A 19,411-nucleotide genomic window follows, 5' to 3' on the forward strand; every position below is an offset into this window, starting at 1 on the left:
CAATCCCTGGGGTGGCTGGAACACCTCCTTGTACTGCTGTATGAGCGGTTGCACCACCTGTGGAATGTCTCCTTCCCTCACACTGACCCTCTCCAAACGTTGAAGCTCCACAAAAAATCCTCATCCCACCTCCTGTATGGATCTAATCATGGATTTGAGAGATACGACTGCTCTTGTCAGCCCTGCATCCCCCTGGATCACCTTCCTCTGCCCTTCTACCATTAGTTCCATCCTCAGAGCACCCCAGTTGACCTTGGTCTCCCCTAGAGTCTGTAGCCATTTCATCCCCAAGATGACATCTGTACTTCCCAATTCTAAGGGGAGAAAATCCTCCCTGACCTGTAGCCCTTGGATGGTCAGGACCACTCCCCTGCAAACTCCTCTACCCATCTCCACCTTCCCCGTGCCCATCATCACCCCATAGCCTCCAGTGTCGACTGGCTCCATCCCTAACTGATCCACGATCTGCGCAGAGATGAAATCGTGGGTTGCACCACTATCGATCAGCACCAACACTTCGCGGTCAGCTATCTCTCTTACTTTCATAGTTGTTGACCTCTACATATGTGGCCTGATCAATGCATGGCAACGGATGTAATGATCGATTATTGTTGGTAAACAAGACATCCTTCAGAATAAAGATCGGAGTGTCTCGATCATAATGAAATGATTCAAAACTTTGTCCGATTACAAAATGGGTCATATCGATGCATTCAAGATATCAAATATATCAAATGAAAGTAGTTCGTATGCAACTCGATCGAGCAACGCTTTGTTAGTGAGCAAAATGTTAGCAAAAATTACCCAAAATATTCTCGGACCATTAAATGGGTTGCATCAATGTGTTTAAAATATTAAAATTAATCAGGAAGGGACACCTCGACGTTGCTCGACAGACTATAAGTGAAATGTTGCTCGATGTTATCAAAATGTTATTCGTTCGTGAAATAGTCTTAACCAATGCAACCAAAATGTCGAAAAACACCGGGAAATGATTGAGATATTATTTGGAAATTTGTATGAGTATAAACATAAAATTCGGTATGCGAAAATATAAAATTTGACTTGAGTTGCGAGGTGAGGACACATAAATTGAAATGCAAAAGCTGGCAGATGAGGCATATATATATATATATATATATACATATCATAAAAAAATAATAATAACAAAAAAAAGGTAAGTAATCAAAATAAAAAATAATAATAATAATACAAAGCAAGAAATAGATTCTCTAATAATCTTTTATCTTAAAAATGTATATGTATCTTCTAAACAAGAAAAATCTGATCACTAGACATGTTGCCTCATTCCACTAAATTTATCTTAGAATTTTATCTCACACTTTATTTTAACATATAATATTTAATTAAGTATGATTTTATTCTCTAACATGTACATATTTCCACTTATTTCAGTAAATCATCATTACATTCATAGGCATAGATATAAATATCTATTGATATAGTTAATCTGCTCAAATATATATGTACAACTATTAAATCTTAACATCTCTGTACATATACACGTGCCTTCCTATTAATTTGCTTTGCCAAATTATTCCTTCTACCTGTCTTCCATGCAAGAATAATGCTAGCTAACATCTACGTGTCTTCTTGTAACCAAACTGCTCTTGTACATGTCCTTCATACAAAGCCAATCCATTACTCATATCTTCCAAAATTCAGACACCTAGCAGAAGAGGGGAAATCTAATTTCTCTTACTCATTCCTTTCCATTTACAAAGTGAGGAATTTATTTTATTACTTACGCCCCAACTCAACTACAGCAAGGCTCTCTTTTCTCTATTCACATCTTTATTTCTTCTCTGTTGACAAATCCCTTCCCGCCACACTTCCAGCAAGTCTCAACTTCTTTGTTTAAACATCTTCTCACAACCTCTTCTATCCAAACTCCTCTCAACTCATGCTCTAGCTACCCAATTATCTCTCACGTCTACCATTCTCTCAACTACAGCAAGCCGTTCCACTCTATTCAGCCATTACATCCAAAGTTCTCCAACTCCAAATCATCATTACACCATACATCGAACTCTCTTAACCTTTCTCTTTATGTTTATATAAAAAATAATAATCAGAAAATAAATTTAAAACAAAAAAAAAAATCAGCCTCGCCACACATCTCTGTCGTCGTCGCCTCGCTCGCTCGTCAAGGTATATTGTTTGCCAAACTCTCAACATCTCAAATCTCATTTTCGGCGTTTGCAACGAACCAGCGAACCACCTATACGCGCTCTCGTAGCACGGTAGGAGGGAGTCCGGTGCGGCGCATACGGCGAGCCCTATACACGCTCTTGTAGCGTGGTGGGGAGAGACACTGGTGTTCTTTTACGGGTACTTTTGAAGGCCTCATACACGCTCTTGTAGCGTGGTGGGATGAAAAGATATACGGCCCGGTGTCCCCCGACACCTACCATACACGCTCGAGTAGCGTGGTGGGATGGCCCAGTTGTCCGTTGATGCCCCCTATGCGGGGGAGACGCCGGAATACTGCCAAAATTTTGATTAAACATACCTATCCTTGCACAGGTGTCCGGGCATGTACTTCTCATCACATCGAAAACATAACCTTTTTGCCCTCTTCTCCTGCATCTCCTTCTCGATCAGCCGTTTGAACTGTCCCCCGTTTCCCCCTCCTCCAGTTCTCTCCTTCGGTGCCTCCTTCGGACTCCCTGAGGATCCCACCTTTGAAGGCAAGATGGTAGTTATCATCCTGTGTGACCCTCCCGAAAAGTTTCCCCGAGCTCCCCTTTCTGATCTCTTCTGATCTTCCACCAGTTGTGCCAGCTCCATAACCTTCCCTAGGTTCCATGGCTCCAGCACTCTGACAGCTGTTCGTATCTCCGGTTTGAGCCCCTTCATGAAATTCCCCTCTAGGGCCGATTCTGAGATGTGATCCAAGAGGCTAGCCAAGTACTCGAATCTGTCCCGATAGTCAGCCACAGTCCCCTCCAGAGTCAGAGCAAAGAATTGCTCATATAAGTCTCCTCCCCCATCGGCTCGAAAACGCTCTAATAAACAATCCTTGAACTCTCTCCAACTCCGAATAGGCTCCCTCCTGTCTCGCCACTGATACCATGCCAACGTCTTCCCCTCCAGACACAATCCTGCCGCCGTCAGCTTCTCATCATCTGTCAACCCGTTGACAGCGAAGTAACGCTCCACCTTATAGATCCAACCATGGCCATCTTCGCCTTCAAAGATGGGCATCTTCAACTTCCTCACTTTCGGATCCCCTCCGTTACCCCGGTACCCTCCATAACCTACCATTCCTCGAAGAGGAGGTGCTCCCCAAGTGTCCCGGTCATCTCTCCGGCGATGGTATGCGAATCCGTCGTCATATTCCCCTCTGCCCCTTTCAAAATCAGCATCTCGACGCTGAAATTCCTCTCTTCTTCCGCCAAAATCTGCACTCTGGTCATATTCCCCTCTCCTACCTTCAAATTCAGCACCTGGACGTTGAAATTCCTCTCTTCTTCAGCCAAAATCAACACCTCTTCGATCATTTCTCATGCTCATCTCCTCTCTAGAAAGTGGTTCTAGAGGTGGCATGTCGTCCTCTCCCTCAAGGATCTCTACTTCCGGATTCCTCCTCCCCCGAAGCGGGTTCAGATTCCCTCCAACGCCATGGTCGCCGATAGTCTCTCTTGCTTCCGACGCCATCGGATTAGTCTTCATCTCAAGTAATTTCTTCATCATCTCTTCCATAGCCGTGAACTTCCCATCCAACCTTTCATTATTGGCGGTGATTTCAAGGAATTTTTCCTCCAAATATGATTTTAATTGGCCAAATTCACCTTCTAGGACTTCGATCTTCTTTCCGGCCATCTTTCTTTCAACGAGTCACAAGAAACCTTCCTCCGAATGCCAAAAAACCCGCTGAAATTTCAGGATTTCAGCCGCCGATGGTCCCAAGATGGTGCTCTGATACCAATTTGATAGGAAGTACTTATGTCACAAGTATTCCTATCCCAAATCAGTAAAAACCCATAGTAAAACTGCTGTCCACAGCGAGAAAACAACGAGAAACAGGGAGAAATTGAGAGAAAACACAAGTAAAGACTTGTATTCCACTAGATGCAAAGCAAAATAATCAAGATGCAATTGTTCTTCGATCCGAGAGGAAGAACGTACTCTCCACAATCTCCGGCGATGCCAAGAGCCCAAAACGAACCCTAGATCTCAAATGAAAATTCAAAATTCAAGATGCGGAGCCAATCCCCCCCCCCCAATCTCCTAATTATACAAATTAATCATAAAGGACAATAATGGACTTCCTAAAACAGCCTCTAATTCAATAATTTTCCCTCCCACCATGCGTTTTAGCCCCTGTTTGGACCCACCAACTCCCGCTCCTCTGCATTTTCAGCCTGGTTCCGCCCGACTCTGAGCCGTCGGGTGTAGAATCGGACCGGTCCAGCTGGGACTGGTCTAGGCGTAACACTATATGATCTTCCTGCTCAGCAATCCACCTCTTGCCTACCATATGCAGTCCGCCAGCTCAGCAATCCACATCCTATTGCCTTCAATATGCAGTCGCCCAACCATTATTTCACGGTGTGGTATAAATTTTGAATTTAGTGTAATTGAATAGGTTAATAAATTCCTTTTTTTTCTTTAATAATTGTATTTCACCAATAAATATTTTATATATTCTACCCACTGAAATAAGAAAAAAGAAGTATTCTTCTCCCCTATTTTTTAACATAATATCAAAGTATCACTTCTCTATTTTTAAGCATTCTTTATTCTCCATCTTCCATACTTCTTCATCTTTTCTCTCTAAGATTTTTTTTTAAACCATAATGATTATCAAACACAAAATGGTATTCAAAATATATCCTACTCTTGTGCCACCTCCTACCATGAATTAAAATCTCAGAGTAACACTCATATCCAAGGTAGCTTCTCCAAATCATCAATTATCAAGTTCAAACCAAAGCCTTTTGCAACAAAAATCATAATCAGTGTGATTGCTCAAAGTTATGGACTTGAATGTCTTTAATGTTCAAAATGAAAATCAATTTTAGATCATAGACTACAAAGCTTTTAATCATACAACTATGGATGCCTCCGTGTATTGAACTTCTCATTCATGTTTGAAGGACTATACAATCAAAATTATCAATGGTGCATCATAAGTAACTAGCATTGGGATTATCAATGTCATTAATTGGTTCTTAACTCATTCATTTGGAATATATGCTTTCTTGCAACTTATTTTTTATCAGTAAAATTATCAAAGATATGAATTGTACTACTAATTTTCTCCCTACTCGTTGTGAATTCTATGATAGTCTTTGGAAGGATAATTAGCAAAATGTTAGCTTCTATCTCCTAAATTATGAAGGGGATTCTAAAAGGTGATCGAAAATGCTCAGAATGTATCTTCCTCTAACAAAAGCACAATAATTTTGTGAGACTTTTGTCTTGATCATCCAAATTTCATATATCAGCAAAAAATATTCCTCTCGTTCCATCAACAGAAATCCTGAAACATTTCAGTGATAAATTTATCCATTATCTAAACAAACTCAAACTTTCTACCCTAGTCATAATTATAAAATCTCCAAACCTTTTGCAACTATTCATAATGACATTTGGGGCCCATCTTTGATGAATAATATCTTAGAAGCTAGACAATTTATATCCTTTGTTATTGCGAGAACCACATAGATAATTTTAACGAAAGACAAGTTTAAAACTAATTCTATTAAAAGTTACACAACTTTATAAAAACGCACATTGAAGGGATCGATAAAGGGAAAAAATATATTTTCATTTACTCTTTGGAGAATATCTTCGTCGACAAAGAATTGTTCACTAAACTTTTTGCAACCATACTCTTGAATAAAATGGGATAACATAAAGAAAAAATAGACATCTTAAGGACTTTGTTCAATCAATTATGATCACTAATAACATCCAAAAATATTATTGGAGAAAAGTTATCCTTACTATTGCGTATGTCATTATTTGTATGCCATTAAGAATCCTAAATTTTAAAACTCCATATCAAACTCGCAGCTTAGCATATCTCAATGTAGGCTTATCAGTACCATTCATCTCAAATTACTCGTCTAATTGGCCTTTGTGCATATTTCTCCTCATCAAAGAAGAAAATTAGGCCCAAAAGTTTTAAAATGTATTTTTATTGGCTACTCTTCTCACAAATAAGGATATAAATATTATTATCTAGTACTAAAAAAATACTACACCTACTAAACAAATACTACACCGCTATGGTTGTAATATTCTTTGAAAATACATCATTCTTACTCAAAATGCACATTTAGGAGGACAACAACTGTGGGCTCCGAAAACTTGCGCCCCGACCTCCCCTCTACTTTCATGAAGAGTTTTACCATATGAAGTTCTGGGGTAAATTTTCAGAAGGCATGTTGTTATTATAGATAAGACACACCCAGATATTTTGCCCTCATTTTACAAAGACTTTATGATATGCGTTCTACTTTCCTATAGGCGCAAGCCCCTATAGTTGATTACTCCACCCGATCACGAGAGAGAACTTTCGATCAAGCCTAGTCATCAAATGAATACATCGTACTAGTAGATACGTGATATCCGGCATATAGTAGCAGCATTGGTTTAGTATTCTGATAATTTGAAATTTCACCATCTGATGATGAGCCCGATCAATATCCCATGGTTCCGACGTCCCGGGCTATCGTGGTATCTGGTCTACTTAGTCAGAGAAGATAGTCGACCCAACCTGACAGAAGGGTCCTTGTCGGTAGCTGTGGGTTGCGTCGTCCAAGGGTCCAAGGGTACCTTGTAGACTTGAGATGATGTTTGTCTAAGGGAACAAATTTAAATCCATCTTAACTGACAGAGGGCTTTATGCCCTATCGATCACATCTTATTGATTCATATATCAAGGATTTAATGTTATTGAAGAGCATACAGGCTCTGACCATGACTGTAATATAATGATGTCATTTCACGGTGAACCACCCGTTCAGCAGGTCCCAATCATAACCGTTTACATGTGGTGCCATTTAGTAGCAAAATTCACGGTGTCGTGCCATTTGTCAGTAAAACCACCGGTTAGAGAACACGTACCATGTCCTTATTAACAAGAGACAGTTTGAGAATAAATCTTAGTAATATTCTCGACTAAACATTAGCTCTTTGTGAGCGGAAGTTGTTTTCAGATTGTCCACCTAGGCAAACTGTTGTGAATGGTGGATAATTTTTTGTGCTTTAAGTGTTTGATGATTAGTTTTAATTTTAAATATTTAGATTTTGATATTATGGAGTTTTGGTTTTTACGAGCGTTTGGAAGACATTATAAATGCTTGTAATCCCCTCCAGTTGAGATTTGCATTCAACACGTCCATCATCAGGGTGTCTTTGAGATCATTTAAAATAAATATCTATATTTTGTGGAAGTTTGAGGGTATTTGAAAATATATGATCCCCACCGGTTGATGTTCACATTCAACACGACCATCATCGGGATGCCTTTGATATCATTTAAAAAAATAATATTGATCTTGCGGGAGTTTTGAGGGCATTTGAAAATGTATGATCCCCTCCAATTGATATTCATATTCAACACGACCATCATCGGGGAGACTTTGGATTATTACATTTTTGTTGATTGAAACTTGTCAACTCTGTTTACTTGCTAACAGAGGATCGGGTTCAAATCTAAATTCATTTATTAACCTGCACAGCCTCCTAATCGTCGTGTGTGTATCTACAACACCCTCATCGGGGCCTACGCAGGTATATGCCATTAGATTCATTCATATGTATACATTATATGATTTTTTAAATGAAATTGCAGTGTCACATGACATACCGAAGTGAAACCCTTTGCTTTTTATAAATACATGCTGAGGTATTTTTGAAATGCAATTATAATGTCAAATGACACACTCGAGTGAAACCCTCTGTTTATGCAGGAGCGTGATCTTTGAAGTACAATTATAGTGTCAAATGACACACTGGAATGAAACCTTCTACTCATGCAGAGGATGATTTTTTAGTACAATTGTGGTGTCAAATGACACACTAAAGTGAAACACTCTGCTTATTGTAAATGCATGCATAGGTATTTTGGAATAAAATCATGAGGTCAGATGACACACTAGAGTAAAACCCTCTGCTTATTGTAGATGCATGCGGAGATTTTTTTGAAATGCAATTATAGAAGATGATATTCAACAAAGGTGGATGAGATATTTTGCTAAACTTTTTAATGAAGAGTGTGAAAATAAGATTGACTATAGTGACCTTAGCACCCTAAATGAAAGTAAAGATTTCTGTTTTTAGTTCCAAGAGAAGTGCTATGGAGAGTTCTTGAAAAGAAAGGAGTTAATAATGCTTATATTCAAATCATTAAAGATATGTATGCAGGAGCTATTACTTGTGTTCAAACACAAGGTGGTTTGACCAAGTATTTCCCTATTTCGGTTGGGTTACATCAAGGATCAGCCTTAAGCCCATATCTTTTTGCTTTAGTCATGGATGTTCTCACTAGACATTTGCAAGATGATGTACCTTGGTGTATGCTTTTTGCTGATGATATTCTTCTTGTTGATAAGACTAGAGAGGGAGTTGAAGGTAAACTTGAATTATGGAGGTCAACCTTAGAGTCTAAAGGTTTTCGCTTGAGTAGATCTAAAACGGAATATATGGAGTGTAATTTTAGCAGTAATAGTCCTAGTGAGGGGATTGTGACTTTGGGCGATCAAGTCATTAATAAGAGTACACGTTTTAGGTATCTTGGATCTATTGTTCAGAGTGATGGTGAAATAGATGGGGATATTATCAGCAGAATTCAAGTTGGATGGTTGAAGTGGCGGAATGCATCGGGCTTGTTATGTGATAGAAATGTACCCCTCAAACTTAAGGGAAAATTCTATAAGATGGTAGTGAGGCCTGCAATGCTTTATGGTGCCGAATGTTGGCGATTAAAAGAGAAGCATAATACTAAGTTAAGTGTGGCAGAGATGAGGATGCTTAGATGGATGAGTGGCTTTACCCTTAGAGATAGGATACGAAATGAGCATATACGTGAAAAGGTTGGAGTAGCTCCAGTAGAAGATAAGATTAGAGAGAGTCGCCTTAGATGGTTTGGTCACATAAAAAGGCAGCCTTCCGACGACCCAGTTAAGAGAGTAGAGGTATTAGATTTGACTTGTGTTAAGAAAGGTAGGGGTAGACCTAAAAAGACTTGGTTAGAAAATATTTAGGAATGACCTTTCTTTATTAGATTTAAACGAGAATTTAGCTTTTAATAGGACACAATGGAGAAAAAGGATTCATGTAGCCGACCCCACGTAGTGGGATAAAGGCTTGATGTTGTTGTTGTTGTTGTTGTTGTTGCAATTATAGTGTCAAATGACATACTAAAGTGAAACCCTCTACTTATTATAGATGTGTGCGGAGATATTTTTGAAATGCAATCATAGTGCCAAATAACATACTAGAGTGAAACCCTATGCTCATGCGGGAGGTTCTTTCAACATGTAACAGCGATGTTAGATGATATGCCCGTGTTCTGTAAGTTGCTACACGTGCATATACAACACATTAGCATGTAAATGCAATGCATGCATCTCACGATGCTAGATTTTTTAAATGAGCTATTATGCATTTTACGATGCGTGTATGAGGGAGCATTTTGAGATATTTGCATGCAATGCGAAGGGGTGTCAGGCTACATTGGTGACTATTGCTGCTGAATGCGCGAGGCTTTATTTCAGGCTTTGTTAATGTCTTCTGTCTGCTTATACAAGCGTTGCAAATTCGGTGTGTGACGTTGCGCTTCAGCGGCCCGTGTTTTATTTTTACTACTGATTCCCTCCTTTTACTTACAGGTGAATCCTAGTGTCATCACCATTCGGCGTAGCCATATTATTTTGATGTAGACTCTATTTTTTCATTCTTCGGGATATCAGATCTATGAATCAACCAACCCTTATTTAGATTGGATAAACACATCTAAACGACATGAGGTCATTTTGTGATAAATGATGTATCATAAGCTGATGAGATCAAAGGCTCGGTTAGTACATTGTTATATTGCCTTGTTTTTGACTTGTCACAAGGCAGGACATTAAGTTGAGGGGCTTGATCTTGCTGCTATATACAATATACTAGGGGATTTTGAGAGGGCACCAGGAAACATCTCAGGCATGTTGAGATAAACAACATGCATGTTGGGGTGTTCTTCAAAAACGGGACTAACACATATAGAAATTTTCACTAATGTTAACTGGTAGGATATGTAACAGATCCTAAAACCACATTGAGGTATTGCTCATTCATGTGAGGAAATTTAGATATATGGAGAAGCAAAAAAGCAATCTTTTTGTTGCTTAGAGCGATGCTGAAGAAGAATTCAAGACCACGGGCAAGAGTATTTGTGAAGGCATGTCGCTTAAATGCATTCACAAAGATATACAAATTTTCACTACAAAACCTACGATAATAAGATGTGGCAATCAAACTACTATTAGCGTTGCTAAAAACTAAGTCCATCATGATCAAATTACGTATGCTGGAATTAATAGACACTTCAAAAAGGAGATTTATTGACCCAGGCAGGAATCATCCAAATGAATTAAACTCCAACAAAACTAGCTTCAACCTTACATTAAAAATAAGAATGATCAACATATATTCTCAGCTTGAGCAAAAGTATAAAAATCATGCTCTCACATCTCCTTATGCCAGCAATGCCAAAGCAGCCAGCGGAAGCCAATGTCAACTGCTGCCAGGGTGCACTAATGCCTGTTACTATCTCTGGCTTAGATGCACTCCCTACGAGCCCACTAGTTGACTTCACCAACCACATGATCTTCCAACTCAACAATCTGCACCCTCTTAACATCCAGATATAGTCTTATAGCTCACCAATTAGCATCCTCCTGCCTTTTATATGCAATCCACCAGCTTAGCAATCTGCACCATCTTACCTTTCATATACAATACCAACCAGTAGGTTTATTGTACATTTGATATATTCTATATTTATTGAATAAATGTTGATTTCCTTATAATTGATTAGGTTAATTACAATCCTATTTTTTCCTTCTTTTTGTTTATGTTTCACCTATAAATTGTGTGTCTATTCTACCCATTAAAATAAAATATAAAGAAGTCTTCTTCTCTCATATTTTAACATTTAAAGAAAATTTGTCATTGCATTATTGATAAAGTAAAACATAAAATGATTTTTAATTGAGAACTATAGCCAGTAGGAACACTAAGAAGTAAAGTAAAACACAGATTTAACCTGTTGGCAGTAGAATCAAATTAATATTATTGGTTCAATTCAACAGTAACGTGGAATATATGATATGAACAACTTAAATTCGTTACAACATTATTAAGCTAAGCCCTCCTTTGTTGCTCTAACTTGCCTGAATAAAATCTATAGATCCTGAGCCAGCTACAAAATAGTTGGAGATTCCAAAACGGCCAAAATCGATGTACCCCTACACGATAAAGAAGACAAAATGTCAATAGCAATGTCAATTAAAAGAAGAAAAGTTGCCAAAATTAGTGGTCACAGCAATAGTTGTTAATCATATTTTGTTCATAAAGCACTAGACTGCACCCAAAAAACCAAGCAAATGAATTTGCAAAGAACTGCATTCCTGTGCCCAATAAATCATGATTTTCTATAGAAGTTTCAAACAACAACAATAACATCAAGCCTTTCTCCCACTATGTGGGGTCCGCTATATGAAACATTTTCTCTATTGTGTCCTATTAAGAGTCCAATCCTCGTTTAAATATAATAAAAAAAATGTCATTCCTAATATTTTTTAACCAAGTCTTTTTAGTTCTATCACTACCTTTCTTAACATAAGTCAAATCTAATACATCTAATTTCCTAATCGGGTCATCGGAAGGCCGGTGTTTTATGTGGCCAAACCATCTAAGGAGACTCTCTAATCTTATCTTCCACTAGAGCTATTCCAACTTTTTCACGTATATGCTCATTTCGTATCATGTCTCTAGGAGTAAAGTCACTCAATACCATGCCTTAGTTGGAAATATTTTACTCTTAGTTTCATATATTCTACATTTATTGTATCATGTCTCTGAGAGTAAAGTCGCTCATCCACATTAACATCATCATCTCTGCAACATTAAACTTAATATTATGCTTCTCTTTCTATAGAAGTTTCCCTTTGTGGGAAAAAAGGAAATACTATTCGTTAAACAAAAAAAAAGAGGGGGGGAGGTTCTCATCATCCGTCTTGTCAGCTCAGTCAAACAAATGAATCACAAAATAATATACAGATTCCCATTCTGTTTCTATTCATGCACGTGAAACTAAATAGCAGCAACTTATGAAACTTAAATGAAAGAAAGCTTTCTTTCCTGTCCATTTGAAAGTCAAATGCATTGGGATCAAGAATAATATAAAAGAATGAACAAACAGAGATGTTCACTTTCAGAACACCGTCATGGTAATTTTCCATACATCCACATTTTTTGTTGAAAAATAATTTAGACCAACTGGCATGCCAATATAACATATTTGTGATATACATTACCTTATAAAGTTCAATTTCTTGTACCATTCAATACCACAAACTTTGTCCTTTACAAATAAAATCTAGTCAAATGGCTATGCTCATGATTATACCAAGCTTTAAATTGGATCTGTTGTATACAAATCCACAACATAACCAACATTCTTCCAAGAGCTTGGACAGCAGTATAAATCATTAAGAGATGGAAATAAAGAGCTCCGAATCTTTGCCCCATCATCTTAAAATAATGCAGCAAAAAAAACATATCCAGTAAAAAAACAAAAACTTCAACTGGTGCTAATTCAATGACCAGAGGCTGTGCATCATACCATCTGAGATCGGAATTCCACATCTTTACAAAATCGCACAACCAAATCACCATCCTGCATTGTGGCCAGATACAGATCGTTAGATGCATATCTTGTGCATAAAAATAGGGATGGTACGTATAGCCATTGCAACCCTTCCAAGCATTCATCTAGAGCAAAACAGAATATATCCAGAAAAATAACAATGAAAGCGTCATAATACGGAAACTTGCAATCAGTAAACAATTATAAAAATAGGAACTTCACAAAGGAATGAAGGTGGGAGAAAAATGACACATATAATGCACATGTAACAATAAATCCATGATTGAACCAGCAAAAAATTGGCAAGAAAAATACGAACAATTTTTGTGGAGTTAGCAAGAAACGTCAAAATTAGGGGTATATCAAAACGGGAATTCGGGTTGAACCTGGGCTTGACCCGGGTCCAATTCAACTGACACGAATCCTACCCAATTTTGCAAACAGGTCAGAAATTTAGACCCAGACCAAACCCGTCGAGTTACAGGGTTGACCCGACCCGACCTGCTAACACGGTTTGGAAACAGGTCGAGCACGAACGAGAGTGAGCTAGTGCGAGCAAGCATAGGTGCGGCTATGCGGGGCGAGTGCCAGCATGCAGCACGGCGACAATGCGGGACTGCGCGAGCGGGAAAGGGCGGAGGACGGGCTGGACTTGGCAGGCACGGGACCGCACAAGTGCATGTGCGATGCATGTGCATGGGCAAGGACTATCTAGCAGGACCGTGCGGAGTGTTGTGCGCAAGTGCAGGCGAGACGACATGACAGGCGAGACGACATGAATGGACAGGTGAAACTAACTCAGGTCAAATACGGGTTATGGGTTGACCCGAACCCAACCCATTTGTTAAACGGGTCGACTCAAACCCATATTTTTTGGGTCGAGTCAATAACCCCTATTCAGAATATTCTGTTTGACTATAGTGAGTGTAGATATTGTACGATAATGAAGTCTAGTTGATCAAACTTGACAAATACAAGCCCTCATGTGATTAAAAGAATGAGAATAAAAGGTTGAAGGCAAACTTGAATTATGGAGGTCAACCTTAAAGTTTAGAGGATTTCATTTGAGTAGATATAAACTGAATAAATAGAGTATAATTTTAGTAATAATAGTTCTTATGGGGGATTGTGACTTTGGGTGATCAAGTCATTAATAAGAGTACATGTTTTAGATGTCTTCGGTCTATTGTTAAAAGTGATGTTGAAATAGATGGGAACATTATTAGTAGAATTCAAGTTGAATGGCTAAAGTGGAGGAATGCATCGGGCTTATTGTGTGATAGAAAATTCCCCCTAAAACTTAAGGGAAAATTCTATAAGATGGTGGTTAGACCTGCAATGCTTTACAGTGCAGAATGTTGGCCATTAAAAGAGAAAAACATAATATTAGGTTAAGTGTTGTAGAGATGAGCATGCTCAGGTGGATGAGTGGCTTTACTCTTAGAGACAGGATACGAAATGAGCATATACATGAAAAGGTTGGAGTAGCTCCAATGGAAGATAAGATTAGAGAGAGTTGCCTTAGATGGTTTGGTCACATAAGACGAAGGCCTTCCGATGACCCGATTAGGAAAGTAGATGTATTAGATGTTAAAAACGATATAGGTAGACCTAAAAGATTTGGTTAGAAAATATTAGAAATGACCTTTCTCTGTTAGATTTAAATGAGAATTTAACTTTGAACATGGCACAATGGAGAAAAAGAATTCATGTAGCCGACTCCACATAGAGGGAAAAATGCTTGATGTTGTTGTTGTTGTTGTTGTTGTCAGAAACTTAGACATCTAATCATAATAAATTCATAGGCTTAATAAAAATTGATAAATGAAAGAGAACATAATTAATAAATGAAGTATCTATATGAATAAATTCAAGATTGGACATTTAAATCAATAAATGACATGATCTTGTTCTATATATGACATTGTATCAAGCATTCTATATTACTTGTTCATGTGAGCATACATATGTTAATTTATTTTTATAAATAACTAATAAATTTAGTGATAAATCATATGTACATGCATATTGTTCATTATTTTTATATTAAATTATGTACTAAAATTATATATCTTTTTTAGTCTCATAGCTCATCAGATTTTTATTCTAACTATTTTTATAAAAAAGGAAAAAGATAAGATTGATGAAGCCAACTAGAAACAGATCAATTTAAAACTTATATTTTATTATATAGCTGTGTAAGATGAATCATGAGTAGAGGTATATGAGCTATTTGTTATGAAAATATTTTTGGATTGTTAGTTGCTCAGTAATTATACACACACGTTATAAATAGAATATTTTGGATGCTTCCGCTTTATAGATGAATGTAGTGAAATATGTCATGAAAATTATTAGAAGGTTTATGAGTTATAGATGTTGAGCATCATATGTTTTCCTCTGTTACACTTGCGTCGATTGGTAGGGGGTCAGCATGCGGTGTGACACCTTTACCCCACTACAAGAGATCGGCTACATGAATCATTTATCTCCATTGCATCCTGTTAAGAGTCAAATTTTCATTTAAATCTAATGAAAAAATGTTATTTGTAATACTTTCTAAGTCTTTTTAGGTCTACTTCTATCTTTCTTAACATAGCTCGTATCTAATACATCTACTCACCTTACAGGTTCATCAAAAGATCGATGTTTTATGTGAACAAATCACCTAAGGCAACTCTCTCTAATATTATTTGCACTAGAGCTACTCTAATCTTGTCATGTATATACTTATTTCTCATTTTGTCTCTAAGTGTAAAGTCACTCATCCACCAGAGCATCATTAACTCTACAGCAACTAGCTATGACTTCCATTAATTCAATTACCTCCCCTCAAATGAGAGTCCTCCACTTAGGCCATCACTTTCCCTTAAACAAAAGCATTTCAATACCATCAAGTATTATGCATTAAAGCCCACTCAAAGACGTGGAGCCTTCAGTGGAGTCAAACAGTCTTGAATCTAGTTCAACTATAGAAGAAGTTGCCAAGCCTATGGGAGTTGCAAACTATTAGACGAGGAAATGGCTTCCATCTATTTGGCGGAACAGGGGCCTGTTTAATTGAGGTTGGGCCCAAAAGTCCAGCAGCAATTAAGGCCAGCAATTAAAAGGAACTTAAAGAGGGGATTAGAAGAGAAATTCAAATTATGAGGGCTATTTTGGCACTAACTATATTTTGTATATTTTAAATATATTATTTAACCTAGGGTTAGGTTTTATCTAGTGTTTGCAAAAATTTAGAGTGTTCTTAAGGAGTTTTGGGCTCTAGCCGCCGGCTAAAGATTTGGGAGAGCCGGATCCTCCTCTCCAATTGAGGATCCATTGTATCTTGTTCGTTTTCTTTCCTATTTCATCAATTGAAGAGAGTTTCTTTCGTTATCTTTCTACAAATAGCCTTGGACATTTTGTATTTGGATTACTGAAATTCAATTTTTGCTAAGGGGAATAGGATTTCTGCAACCACTTCCAATCAAAGTGGTATCAGAGCATTGTCCTGGGCAGAAATATAAGACTTCCTTGCTGATTTCAGCTGTGTTTTCCCCTCCGTATAGCTAAATTTGGTTTTTTGAGCGCCAAATCCGTTGTTTTTGGCTATTTTTTGCTTCCTATGGCGGGAAGAAAGATGGAAGCATTGGAGGAGGAGATTGAATAAATGAAATCTGAAATTAAAAATCTCCAAGCCCAAATTTTAGATTGCAAAACTCAAATTGCCGCCATCCATGAGAAGATCAATAAAAAATTTTCCATCCTTGAGGAGATGTTAAAGAAATTGCTCGAGGGTCAAACCAAAACATCTCCGATGAAGGTGAGGGAAGCCACCGACAGTCAAGGAAGTGGGGAAATCCCTAAGCAATTAAGGCGAAGAGAAGATCAAGAGGTGAAGATTTTGGAGGGAGCAGAAAAAATGCCTCCCCTAAATCCTATTCCTATGGAGGAGTCGGGTAAAAAGTGTGGAGAGGCGTGAGGGAGTTGGGCATGAGCAGAGGGATGTTGAATTGAAAGGAAAGGAGCTAAATTTAAAAGTCGAGGGCTTGATTATGATCGTAGGGATGTCAAATTTGAAATGATGGGGGCTGAATATGATCGACGGGGTGCTGAAATTGAAGGGAGAAAGTGGGCTTATGATAAAAGGTTTGGATACGAGCAGAGAATGGATGATTGGCACAATTACGAGGAACCACCCCCTTGGAGAATGGAAAACTTTTGAGGAAGTAGGGGTGACAAAGGAGATCTGAGGGTGAGGTAGCTAAATATGCCTATTTTTTAGAGAGATGATGCTTATGGGTGGATCTACAAGGTGAAAAGGTGCTTTACCATCAATAGGTTGACTAAGGAGGAAAGACTGACGTTAGCCGGGATATGCTTGGAGGGAAAAGCTCTAGCATGATATTAGAGGGATACGAGGAGACCTATATGGACCTGGAGGGAGTTTAAGGAATACTTATTGGAACATTTTCGAACCAGCAAGGAGGGGACTTCTATGAGCAATTCTTCGCCCTGACACAAGAGAGGACAGTTGTGGAGTACCGTGAGTAATTTGAGCACTTAGACAACCGACTTGACTAGATTTCGGAGATTATACTGGATGGGAACTTTATGAAAGGGCTCAAATTAGAGATTCGGGCGACAGTTAGAGTGATAAGGCCTCTTGATTTGGGAGAGGCTATGAAGCTAACCAGCTAGTGGAGGATCAGAGGGACCTGGAGAGAGGGGCTGGAGGCATCAGGTCAAGAGTTCCGTACAAGATGACCACCACCTTTTTAACATCCAAGGAGCCGACATCAGGTACTCTTAAGAGACCCTTAAAGAGAAGACTACAGGAAAAAGACCAGGGGAAAACTTCAAAAAATTCACAGAGACGGAGCTACATAAAAAGAGGGTGAAGGGGTTGAGTTTCAAATGTTAAGAGATAAATACACCGGGTTACAAGTGTAATGACCGAACTCTTCAGGTTCCCATTGTTTGTGATGAAGAGAAAGTTAAGGAGCCGACTTTCCACCATGCAGACAAGGTTGTCTTTGGGATGGGGGTATTGTTAGATGCCAAACAGGCGCCTGTTTGGCGGAACAGCATTCCGCCTGTTTAGGCGAAGCAGGCATCTATTTAATTGAGGTGGGGCTTAGCAGTCTAGCAGTAATTAAGGCCGGCAATTAAGAGGAACTTAAAGAGGGGATTATGAGGGAAATTCAAATTATGAGGGCTGTTTTGGCATTAACTATATTTTGTATGTTTTAAATACATTTTTTAACCTAGAGTTAGGTTTTATCTTGTGTTTGCTAAAAATTAGAGTGTTCTTAGGGAGTTTTGGGCTCTAGCCACCGGCTAGAGATTTGGTGGAGCCGAGTCCTCCTCTCCAATTGAAAATCCATTATATCTTGTTCGTTTTCTTCCCTATTTCATCAATTAAAGAGCGTTTTCTTCCGTTATCTTTCTACAAATAGCCTTGGAGATTGTATTTGGATTGCTGAAATTCAATTTCAGCCAAGGGGAATTGGATTTCTGCAACCACTTCCTATCACAAACTACATGGAATACTTGATTCTAGCCAAAAAAGCTTCAGCTAATTAGATAAGGGAAATTCTTAGCATATTAAGAACTTAAAGTTTGTCTTCAACTAAAAGGAATAGAGGTCATGAATTTGCCATGCTATTCAGATTTTTGTTAGACCAGTCCAATGGACTGGTCCAGCCAGTCCATGCGGGACCGGCCCAGGCGCGAACGAGGCGAAACGCCTCCGCCTCCTGCTTTAACCGCACGCACCACAGGATGTAACGAAGCATTTTAGGAAGGATTTTTTAGGGATTTGGAAGAGAAATTTAAATGTAGGGACTGTTTAGGGATTTCCTTTTGATTTGTATGCATTAAATACTTTGTTTTCCTAGGGTTAGGGCATCTTGAATTTGGTTGAAATTTGAGATCTTCTAGATTTAGGTTTTCTTTGAACTCTAGCGGCATCTAGAGATTTGGGAGAGATCGATCCTCCTCTCGAATAGAGGATCAATTGTATCTTGATATTTTTCGTTTCTATTTCATCAAATAATACAAATTATCCACTATTTTGGTGCGGCTTTTGTGGAGAATTCTCGCTGTTTTTCGAAGATTGATAGGAAATACTTGAGATCTACAAGTGTTTCCTATGAAATTGGTATCAGAGCAAGTCTTGGGACCGATGGAGGGCTGTTTTCGGCAAATCCAGCAACTGTTTTTGGTCCGGAAAAGAGGGAAGTTACTATTTTTGGAATTCCAAATTCAGATTTTGTGAATCTACAAACTCTAGATAATGATGGCGGCCAAGAAGGTGAATTCTTTGGAAGAAAGGCTTGAAGGGGATATGAATCAAATCAAGACAACGGTGGAGGAAAGGATTTCCTCCATGGAAGGACAAGTAGCCGATCTCTGGGACATGATGAAGAAAATGTTGGAAATCCACAACCAAACGGCGGCTTCCGTGGCAAAAGGTGTGGAAGGGAAAAGCACGAACTCTGAAATCCGTAAGAAGGAAGATGAGGTGGAAAT

General features: G+C 38.4%; 1 protein-coding gene across 2 annotated transcripts in view; it reads right to left on the reverse strand.

Annotated features, from left to right (window-relative positions):
- LOC110097326 overlaps nucleotides 1-19,411 on the reverse strand; it is a 45,885-nt gene that overhangs the window by 21,142 nt on the left and 5,332 nt on the right. For both annotated transcript variants that reach the window (XM_028699493.1, XM_020823620.2), the window contains exons 5-6: nucleotides 12,872-12,925; nucleotides 11,418-11,492 (exon numbers count right to left, since the gene is read on the reverse strand). In XM_028699493.1, the coding sequence (XP_028555326.1) occupies nucleotides 11,418-11,492; nucleotides 12,872-12,925 (129 nt within the window). The remainder of the gene's footprint in view (nucleotides 1-11,417; nucleotides 11,493-12,871; nucleotides 12,926-19,411) is intronic.

This window comes from Dendrobium catenatum, unplaced genomic scaffold (genome assembly GCF_001605985.2).
Source record: "Dendrobium catenatum unplaced genomic scaffold, ASM160598v2 fragScaff_scaffold_1310, whole genome shotgun sequence".
In the NCBI taxonomy this organism is placed as follows: Eukaryota; Viridiplantae; Streptophyta; class Magnoliopsida; order Asparagales; family Orchidaceae; genus Dendrobium; species Dendrobium catenatum.